The following is an 11340-nucleotide window of genomic DNA, read 5'->3' as shown; positions in this document are numbered from 1 at the left end:
GGTACACTACTGTAATACTAGCTATTGCAAGCTAATAATGTGGAAGCATGAATACATATGACGAATGGAATTTTGAAGTGTTAATTTCGCTTTTTCTTTGTTCCTTTTATTGATTATATTTAGGCTATTTCATGTATTACTGAATAATAATTGGAATAAGAGAAAATAACATAAGTTAGTCTTTAATGAATAGGTTTGGCAAAATGGGTTAATTCACCAGTTATGAAGGTTTTAAGATTATCAACAGTAGGTTAATTGTGAACAAGTAGCTAAATTTAGCTAAGGCATGATATAAGTTCGAACAAGATTAGAAGAACATTTAAGTTTAATAAACTTTCTAATAAGCTTTAGTAATTATGGTTAAATCTAGTTTCAAATAATTGTGAATAATTAATCTCAATAGTTTTTTTATAACAATGCGAGTTTTAATTTAGCTATATTTGATTCTTTTGAATATTAGTTGTCGAATTTTTCTTTTATTTATAATTTCGAAATTTTTAAGTGAAATTCCTTTTCATCAATATTTGTATTAATCTAGCAATTAGTATGCCATGCTTTCTTAAAATAAAAAATAAAAAAAAACTCGTAATTAATTAGGATTTTCTTTCTTTATTCTAGAGACTAATTTTAATAGAAAAATGTAGTCGCTTTAAGATTTGTCCATTAAAAATAAATGAGATGAGCCTCACCTAGTAAAATGTATAGATTGCGGAGCCCTCACAAAATGTATGTATTAATTATTTAGAACATCGGAGTTGGCCGTCTAGTGAAATTTTACGGCCTTTCCCAAAACAACAATACGCTAGTCGCTCTAGGCACGTCTTTAACAAATTATTTTCTTAAATATGGGTGCGCATTTATGTAACCCAAATCCAAATCTCAATGGAGTCAAAAGGTGTCGATAACCACGTGTGCATTGATTGTGACGTGGTTTGAAATACGTTTTCACAATGTTGCAATTCTCCGTAAAATAATAACAATAAATAAAAATAATAAAAGCGGCTAAAGGATAAAATTTACACATAAGTTTATAATATGTATTATATCAGATAATCAAGCCGAATATAACAGTTGAACGACCGTGCTAGAACCACGGAACTCGGGAATGCCTAACACCTTCTCCCGGGTTAACAGAATTCCTTATCCGGATTTCTGGTTCGCGGACTGTAATACAAAGTCATTCTTTTCCTCGATTTGGGATTAAAATTGGTGACTTGGGACACCCTAAATCTCCCAAGTGGCGACTCTGAAATAAATAAACAAATCCCGTTTCGATTGTCCTTTAATTGGAAAAACTCCTTCACCCCTCGCAGGGGCGGAAAAAGGAGGTGTGACACCCTCGCTCTCCGCACTCTCCCTGACATCGACAAACAACACATAAGAAATTAAGTAAAAAGCGAAGAAAAATAGCACACAGAAAATGACATCTCACCTGTAAGGGGCCTGCGTCCAAATTTGTCATAAAAGGCCGACCAAGTGCGAACCCCTACCGTATGGGGAAGGATGGCACTCACCCACTCATGGATACCTTCGACAAATAGAGGGGGCAATTTCTCAGATGTAGAGACATAACAGAGTTTAGTACTGTAACAGAAATCGGTCGGATATCTCACCAACTAAAAACATAAGAAACTTACATGCAAAGTTACACTTCTCAGGGAACCCCGTTGGATCTGCCACAAAGTGATCGGTCCGCACAAAGAAATAATTCTCGTAGAAACGATGATTAGCCATGTCGTCCATTTTCACCACCAGACTCTTCGACCCCCGAGGACGCATGTGAATCATCGTGCTGCGAATGAGTTGAGGGGCAAAGATATTGAGCATGTAATCAAAAGTGATCTCACGACCGGCGAGTTCCGCAAACTTGAGCAACATAATGAACAGCTTGTACAGGTACGACGAAAGTTGGGACGGTCAAAATGAACTATGTATCCAATAAGAAAGGGGTAAGCATAGAATACGCAGTACCCGGGACGGTCAAAATGAACTATGTCGTTCCCTACCGCCGGCCGCATGTCAACGTAACTGGGGATTCCCCACCTAGCTTTTAACTTTGCAATGTCTTCTTCTTTTATAACAGAGGGGATAGGTTCTGGCTCCACCCCGGCACGACTTCAGAAGTCAGTCCATTCTCTCCCAAGACGAGATAAGATCTCGGCTACCGACGAGACCTCCTCATCTTCCACCACTTCTACTCCTCCGGTGGCCAGAGCAACATTCTCCGGCGCCGGAATTGTGACAGGGAGATCAGTGCGAGAAGAATCACCAGCCATTTTGTCAAGATGGTGTGGCAAAAAGATAATGGAAAGGAAGGACGAAAGTTTTGAGTCAACTGAGGGCGAATGAAAATTCGGAGTATCAGGAAGAAAGTATATTTGCAAAAAAATTTCAAGCAAAGGGCAAAAAAGTGTGTCAATCGAATGATGTGCTCCTTCTATTTATAAGAGACATAAATCCCCCAAGCACGAAACCTAAGAGTCGCTAATCGAATCTGATAGGGCACGAAAAGTTTCAGTTCCCCAGGAATGTGTGTCATAATGGCAGCAACCACGAAACAACGCTTCAATACTAAACGACGTTTCGGTTTCGAAACAGTCGCAACGGTCGAAGGATATCGAAAGAGCGACGTCATCTCACTTGGAACCTAAGAAACACAACCAAGGGACAAACAGTCAGATTTTTCTCGAATTCGTAACAATCATGATCCGTCTGTCTGGCCCGACAGGGGACAACCCCGACAGACGGAGGGACTAACTGTATTGGTCAAAATCTGACCGCTGCGGTAAAGCTAACCAACATCCCGTCCAGGCGACAAGGCAACGAAATACGACATGGTCTATTCCACATCCAGCACTCTCGATACCCGTCGAGTCAGAAGAAACAACATTTAGAGGACAACCAAGACAGACATAGTGTGAGAGAGCGTCAGACCAAGTAAATAGCAAAGGTCCCATGACTATATATAGTAGGGGAAAACCTTCGGTTAGGGGGTTCCGGACTCCTTCCTCTCTCCTTAGTTCTCTCTTCTGTAACCTTCATAATGAAAAGAAAAACGAAGCAATCTCCGGAAAAATATGTAAAACAATCTCCTCCCTTGATTAATGGGAGTCACAATAAAAAGTTTCAGTAAGATCAATTACCTCTATTTCATCTCATGTACTATTTTCTCAATTAGCTCATTGATCTGGAATTTATTATGTTTAACTAAGATTTACCCCTTTATCTTTTTTAAATTGATTTGTTAAAAAAGGTTCTAATATCTTTTCGGTCAAACACATACTATACAAAAGAGAATTAAACTGAATGCAAGTTCGTTTGTATGGATAGCAACGATTACAATAAAGTCAACGTGGTGCTAAGGGAATGAAACACTAGTACATAGATTTGAATATTTACTGAAACTTCAACTACTATACTCCCTAATATATGCTTTAAAAGAAAAAATAAACCTTAGCGAATGGTAACATAAATGAGTTAGGAAAGATATAATCTGCATCGAAATGGACCTAAACTTATTGTATAAAGGACTCCAAGCAACTTGTTCTGCTTCACCTCAAGGCGGAGTTGTGAAGGCTAGCTGGTTCGATGTGCAATACTTGGAGGGGCCACGTCTTGTCTTTAGCTTCATTGAGCGCGCGCTAAGTGCAGGGCATGGGCCAGGGGGCGCCAGGGGGCGCGTTACGGGGCAAGTACTCGTTGGCTCTAGTTGCATGCTGGTGTTGTGCAAAAGCAGACCTAAGATTTGAAAATGGCAGAACACCACTTTCGGATAAAAAATTGAAAAAATGCTAGAACAAAAATTGAACTAAAAGTCATGTGTCCTCTTTGACTAATGCAATTGTCTAAACTTGAGTCATAGGGTGTCAATCAAAATATATATTTATTATTAAGACATAAACACATACTCCTATATAATTTTTTCGAAACATATAATTTTTTCGAAGTTACCAGCAGCCTTGCCTGCTCTTGGACGTGGGTTATCGATGGGTCAACATAAGCACAAGGGCAGTTTATCACTTGGCACGGTTAAGACTACAGGCCTGTCTATTGCACTAGACATTTTTGGCCCTTTTCCAGAAAATCATAAACCTATCCGTATCAGGTGATATATATATATATATTGGAAACAACCCGCCAAAAACAACAAATATCTTCTCAATTCATAACAACAAACACTTAATAGTAGATAGAAGCTCTCATCTAGCTTTGATTCTGTATTCAATCAAATCCCTACCATGTCGTGAACTCTCTTTGAACCCAAGAAAATCTTAAGGGAATGACATCAACGGCACTGCTGAGTATTCCTCCGCCACAATTAAAATCCGCAACAAAATCAAAGGTACAACGAAAAACCTCTGTTTATTGCTCTCTAGATTGCTCAACTTCTGCTACTACTACTTCTACTGTTAATGACCAAGATACCCCCAAGAAATTCACCTATAGTAGAGCTTCTCCATCTGCTAGATGGCCCCACCTTAAATTCACTGACACCCATCAAAATTCACAGCCCCCCCAGTTATCTGTACCCGTTACCTCCATTAAAGATGTTGAATTTGATACTGAAAGTGATGTAAAAGAGGAGTCTTTGAACTCAAATGATGAAAACCAAGAGGTATTGGGTAGGCCCAGTAGGACTAAGGCTAAGAAAATGACTAAAGTTGCACTTAAAAGGGCTAAAGATTGGCGTAAAAGGGTGCAATTTTTAACTGATAAGATATTGGAGCTAAAATCTGAGGAGTTTGTAGCTGATGTGCTTGATGAAAAGATGGTGCAAATGACCCCTACTGATTTTTGCTTTGTGGTCAAATGGGTTGGTCAATCTAGTTGGCAAAGGGCATTAGAGGTTTACGAATGGCTTAATCTTCGACATTGGTATTCTCCGAATGCTCGAATGCTTGCAACTATACTTGCTGTGTTGGGCAAGGCCAACCAGGAAGCGTTGGCCGTGGAGATATTTATGAGGGCAGAACAAAATGTTGGGAACACAGTTCAAGTGTATAATGCAATGATGGGTGTTTATGCGCGAAATGGGCGGTTTTCCCGGGTTCAGGAGTTACTTGATTTAATGCATGAGCGGGGATTTGAGCCTGATCTTGTGAGTTTTAATACTTTGATTAATGCACGTCTGAAATCAGGTCCTATGACACCAAACTTGGCAATTGAACTTCTTAATGAAGTAAGGAGTTCGGGGATTCAACCTGACATAATAACTTATAACACTCTGATTAGTGCTTGCTCGCGCGAATTAAATGTTGAGGAAGCTGTAAAAGTTTTTAATGATATGGAACGTCATAGATGCCAACCTGATTTGTGGACGTATAATGCTATGATTTCAGTTTTTGGGAGATGTGGAATGGATGGTGAGGCTGCAAAGCTGTTCAATGAACTGGAGGCGAATGGCTTTTATCCCGATGCAGTGACATATAATTCACTGCTCCATGCATTTGCAAAGCAAGGGAATATCGAGAAGGTTAAAGAAATATGTGAAGAGATGGTGAACATGGGATTTGGAGAGGATGAAATGACGTATAATACTATCATTGACATGCACGGGAAACATGGTCGGCATGACCTTGCATTGCAAGTCTATAGGGACATGATATCTTCTGGTCGAAGTCCCGATGTAGTTACATATACTATTCTTATTGACTCACTAGGGAAAGCCAGTAAAATGGCAGAGGCTTCAAAAGTGATGTCTGAGATGCTAAATGCAGGGGTAAAGCCGACGGTGAGAACTTACAGTGCCTTGATTTGTGGTTATGCAAAAGTAGGGAAGCGGGTTGAAGCAGAAGAGGTGTTCGACTGCATGGTACGTTCTGGAATTAGGCCAGATCACTTGGCATACACAGTGGTGTTGGACATGAATCTGAGGTCTGGTGTGACCAAGAAAGCAATGCTGTTGTATCATGAAATGGTGCGCAATGGATTTGCTCCTGATCTTGATCTATATGAATTTATGCTCCGAGCTCTTGGAAGAGGAAATGAAGAAGAAAATATCCAGATTGTGATTAAGGACTTGAAAGAATTGGGTAACTTGAGTCCAGAATCCATTTCATCTCTACTTATTAAGGGTGAATGCTATGATTTTGCAGCCAAAATGTTGAGATTAGCTGTTGAAGAGGGTTCTAACTTTAATTATGATGACCTGCTGGCTATTTTGGGTTCCTACAGTTCATCGGGGAAGATCTTAGAAGCTATTGAGTTGCTAAATTTTGTGAAGGAGCATGATTCCAGGTCCAAGAAGCTTATAACTGATGCCTCGATTATTATTAACTGCAAAGCTCAAAATTTGGATGCTGCTTTGAATGAGTACCACGAAACAAGTAAAAGTGATTCATATAATTTCAGTTTTGCCGTCTATGAGTCCCTCATCAGGTGTTGTGAGGAGGCTGAACAGTTTGCTGAAGCTTCTCAAATATTTTCTGATATGAGGGCCGGGGGTGTGGAACCTTCTCGGGATATTTGCAGAATAATGGCTGTCATTTATTGCAAGATGGGTTTTCCAGAAACAGCTCATTATTTGATTGACCAGTTGGAAGGAAATGGAATGCCCCCTGGGGACAACTCAATTCATGTAAGTCTTATTGAGGCGTATGGTAAGCTGAAAGTAGTTCAAAAGGCAGAGAGTGTTGTCGCAACTTTAGAAGAACGGTATGGTGTTGTGGAGAGGACGGCTTGGAATGCATTAATACAAGCTTATGCTTTAAGTGGGTTTTATGAGAAAGCTAGAGCTGTTTTCAATACCATGATGAGAAATGGTCCATCTCCTACAGTGGATACCATCAACAATCTCATACAAGCGTTAATTGTTGATGGTAGATTAAACGAGCTGTATGTTCTGATTCAGGAACTACAAGATATGGGTTTCAAGATTAGTAAGAGTTCCATTCTTTTGATGCTTGAGGCATTTGCACAAGCTGGTGACATATTTGAAGTGAAGAAAATTTACAACGGAATGAAAGAAGCTGGATATTTACCTACCATGCATCTTTATAGACTTATAATCGGGTTACTATGCAGGACTAAACAAGTGAGAGATGCTGAAGCGATGCTTTCTGAGATGGAGGTAGCTGGATTCAAGCCAGATCTTTCAATATGGAATTCAATGCTCAAGTTATATACTAGAATTGAAGATTTCAAGAAGACAGTGCACGTATACCAGAGAATTCAAGAAGCTGGACTCAAACCAGATGTGGATACTTACAATACTTTGATAATAATGTACTGTCGAGATCGTAGGCCAAATGAAGCTCTTGTGTTATTTCATGAGATGAAAAGGCTGGGTCTGTCTCCTGAGAGAGACACTTATAAAAGCCTGATTGCTGCATTTTGCAAGGAGCTGATGCTGGAACAAGCTGAGGAACTCTTCGAAAGCCTGAGGTCAGAAGGACATAACCTTGATCGTTCTTTTTATCACTTAATGATGAAAATGTACAGAAGCTCTGGGAATCACTCACAGGCTGAAAAGCTAATAGACAAGATGAAAGAATCAGGGGTGGAACCATCTGATGCTACGATGCATTTGCTGATGACTTCTTATGGTACTTCAGGCCATCCAATTGAAGCTGAGAAAGTGCTGAATAGTCTAAAGTCAAATGGTGTAAATCTCAGTACTCTGCAATATGGTTCTGTTATTGATGCTTATCTCAAGAGCAGAGATTACAATACTGGGCTTTTGAAGCTTAAGGAGATGATTGGGGAAGGTCTCGAACCAGATCACAGGATATGGACTTGTTTTATCCGGGCTGCTAGTTTATGCGAATATGTGACTGAAGCCAAAACTCTTTTAACTGCTGTCGCCGATGCTGGTTTTAGTCTTCCTATCAGGCACTATTTGAACTTTAATTTTCTTTTCCCTTTTCAGGAAATTTCTATTTTGTGGGTGTCTTTTCAGGGATGGCGTTGCTACATTATTCCATTTTCTCACTTCAACTAACTGCATGTCTCATATGTGCAGGCTTCTAACAGAGAAGTCAGAGTCTCTGGTGTTGGATGTAGACCTCTACCTTGAGAAAATTGAAGCGGTAGAAGATAAAGCGGCATTAAATTTTGTAAATGCTTTGGAAGACCTGTTATGGGCTTTTGAACTCCGGGCCACAGCCTCATGGATTTTTCAGCTGGCTATTAAAAGGAACATTTACCATACTGATGTTTTCAGGTACATTCACTTTGCTTGCGAAATAATAGGGAAACATGTACTTGTAATCATGGTGTATTTGATGTTAGCTTAACTGTTCCACTTTTTAAAACTTACTTGGTATCTGAAACCTCTTAACTTTTTTTATTTTTATTTTTTTAATATTTTTTATTGGAATAAAGAGATCTTCCAGATGAAATTTGCAGCTTTTACTCAAAGCATCTGATATTGTTTGTTGATTATTTAATTCATGATTGTTTCTTTGAAAGATTAAATGCTAGTTTCTGCCCTTTTTCTGAAATCATTTAGGAGTTCACTGTTTCAGATAATAGTGATGCAGCTGGTTAAAGCATGGCTGGGGTTATATGTCAGACTATGAGTATATCATAATTCAACAACAGTAGGACCAAAGATGTCTTCTTCAGCTTACATGAAAACATTTTTGGTTTTCTCAACAAAAAAAAAGATCTTCTCTAAAATGAAAACATTTTTGGACGTACTCATAATTTTAGGTCATAATTCATAAAGCAGGTTCAGCCTTACTCTTGTAAATTGCATTATCTGTTGCTAGCTCCAACTATACAGTCTGATTTGCTTGATAGGGGAAGTATAGCTTAGCAAATCCTTCTTTCACCCAAAGTGTTTGGGTGAGTGTGCAGATTGTCTTTAAATGGTAGTTTCCTTAGAATTCTCTTATGGAAGGCCTTGGAGAGAAAATAGTTTTTGTATTATCTCTCTTTGGAGTCAAGATTGAAACATGCATTTCATGTCAATCTTTTAGTTGAGTTTTCTTAATTTTGCATTTTTATCTAATTGTCTATTGAGTTTTGATGATCATCTTATTCTGCAGGGTGGCTGACAAGGATTGGGGGGCCGACTTCAGGAAGCTGTCTGCGGGTGCTGCTCTTGTTGGTCTGACATTATGGCTTGACCATATGCAGGCATGTTTTTTCTTTAAAAACTTATGTTCCATAACAATATCCCAAAGGAAGAAACCAATTTTTAAGCTCTTTAAATCTTCGTACTTTTTATATAACGATTCTGTTTCAGTTAGGAGATTTGTGAACTAGCTCCTCTCTACTGATTTTTGTTGACGAGTTCCAAAGCAAATTGTTTTGTTGCAGCATTCATAAAACTTGGGTTTTGCTTCTTGATATCCTTTTGACGACTTTGCCGTTGTTGTCAAAGTTTCCTAAAGGTAGCCCAATGTGAACAGAGCTGCTTGACATAATCCTACTGTTACTGCAGGATGCATCCTTGGAGGGCTTTCCTGAATCTCCAAAATCTGTCATACTGATTACCGGTAAATCTGAATACAACAAAGTCTCTTTAAATAGTACAGTGAAGGCATACCTTTGGGAGATGGGTTCTCCATTTCTACCTTGTAAAACTCGGACTGGAATACTTGTTGCAAAAGCTCATTCCTTAAGAATGTGGTTGAAGGATTCCCCATTTTGTTTAGATCTTGAGTTGAAAGATAGACCTAGCCTTCCAGAGATGAACTCTATGCAGCTTATTGAAGGATGTTTTATTAGACGTGGTCTTGTTCCTGCTTTCGAGGACATAAATGAAAGGCTTGGGTCAGTAAGCCCTAGGAAGTTTGCGAGGCTTGCTTTGCTGTCAGATGAGAAGAGGGAGAAAGTGATTCAGGCTGACATTGAGGGAAGAAGGGAGAAGTTAGCCAAGTTGAAGAACACGGCAGTCACAATGAGGAAAAATACTAAAAGCTTTAGGATGAAAAAGTTTGTCAGGGTGCCCGGTCCTGCAAAATCCAATGGTTTTGCCTGAGATGTTGGTGCTCTTGTCTTGTGGGGTGATCAGAAGTTCCATAAATATTGCATGATAAGTTCCGGAATATGGTCTGAGATGCATTCTTTTCTTAGGATGAACGATATAAAGAGCTGACTGAGGAAGGAGCGTGGGAGGTGTCAGCGTCATGGCATATCCAAGTTTAATCAAGCGGAGATAACAGAATTTCAAACAATTCTAGAGCTGCAAGGAAAACTCAATTATCAAATCTAACAGAAATCATATACTAGCAGTTTTCCATTTCAGACATTTCCAGTTGCTGTTTTGATTAAACAATGCCTGGAACTACTCCAGTAAGTTCCTGCTCAACTCTCTCTCCTCCTCCAACCCCCAACCCTCCAAATATAATCGCAGTAATCCTCTTCAGCATAGACTTTTGTTTCATAATTGTATATTGCATGCACTCCAGTGGCTCCTAGAATTTGAAGGTTATGGATTCTAAACTTGCCATTAAACTCATAGCTCGTCTTAATTACTGGGCTCGCAATTAAATGAATTTCCTAATTCAAATACAGGGTCTAAGCAAAAGCTACTGGGTTTTTCCGAACTCGTAGCTAATGCTCTAGCTCTGCCTGTGCATGCACTCTAACTTTGCTTCCCAATGTCTTTTGCAAAATTGTGATTCACACAACTTATACCTAGTTATCTGTGCAGTTATTTTCATTATGAGGTTCAAGACGCGTTTTGGCCCCTAGCACTGGTTGACAACCTGATTTATCATGGTCATGTGATTCTTCTCTGTGTTAAGCTCAAATGGGAGGAACTAAAGAAAGCCGAGTGCATGAGCTTGAATCTGTGTTTGCTTGTAACTTGTAAGTTACTACCTGTCTGCAGCGCTGGTGTTGTCCGTGCAGCAACCTGATCATGCTCTACACGCAATAGTGGAAATGTGAAATCTTCGTGTTATCTTACTGCAGGTTAGCCTGGAGATAGAAAGTATAAGTAAATGCTAGGCACAGGGAAAAAAGCGCTATATGTGCCTTCGAAACCACAGTTTATGAATCGGTAGCCTTCTGTCTTTCGAGAGTTTTAACTAGTTTTGAGCCAAGTTTTATATATTGCTCGTTCGGAAAACAGTCCCCTTTTATGTGCTAAAAGATAAAATCAAAACTTGAAGGGAAATGTTTATTGATCTTTCTAAATTCTTACTTTATTTTATTCTGTTTGCTATTTCGTTTCAAGGAGATGTCCTCATCTTATTGCATTCATCTTAAGGACAAATTCCATTTTCTTTTTCCCTCTCCATTTGCATCAGCTTATGTAACAAGAAGAAAACTGGATTCGTAATGCAATGGTGTGAATAATAGAATATCTCCCCATTTTGTGTAAATTCGGAAAACAACTACTTACGCCTAAATCCCGACCAAGTTGGGTTGCCTATATGAATCCTT

General features: G+C 39.2%; 1 protein-coding gene across 1 annotated transcript; it reads left to right on the top strand.

The window, feature by feature from the left end:
• Positions 1-3928: 3928 nt before the first annotated feature.
• On the top strand, positions 3929-11083 carry LOC104216184 (pentatricopeptide repeat-containing protein At3g18110, chloroplastic). The gene is made up of 5 exons (XM_009766189.2): positions 3929-7830; positions 7961-8161; positions 8991-9081; positions 9389-10242; positions 10604-11083. Exons 1-4 carry the CDS (start codon positions 4280-4282, stop codon positions 9926-9928), a joined length of 4383 nt encoding a protein of 1460 aa, XP_009764491.1. The 5' UTR covers positions 3929-4279; the 3' UTR covers positions 9929-10242; positions 10604-11083.
• The last annotated feature ends 257 nt before the right edge of the window (positions 11084-11340 follow it).

This window comes from Nicotiana sylvestris, chromosome 3, assembly GCF_000393655.2.
Source record: "Nicotiana sylvestris chromosome 3, ASM39365v2, whole genome shotgun sequence".
In the NCBI taxonomy this organism is placed as follows: Eukaryota; Viridiplantae; Streptophyta; class Magnoliopsida; order Solanales; family Solanaceae; genus Nicotiana; species Nicotiana sylvestris.
Note: the sequence above shows the minus strand (reverse complement) of the source record. Positions and strands in the feature narration are given on the sequence as shown.

Coding starts and splice junctions, on each gene's coding strand:
- LOC104216184 (XM_009766189.2), top strand. CDS start 4,280: ATGACATCAACGGCACTGCTGAGTATTCCTCCGCCACAATTAAAATCC. Junction 7,831..7,960: donor GGTTTTAGTCTTCCTATCAG/GCACTATTTGAA, acceptor TCATATGTGCAG/GCTTCTAACAGAGAAGTCAG. Junction 8,162..8,990: donor TACCATACTGATGTTTTCAG/GTACATTCACTT, acceptor CTTATTCTGCAG/GGTGGCTGACAAGGATTGGG.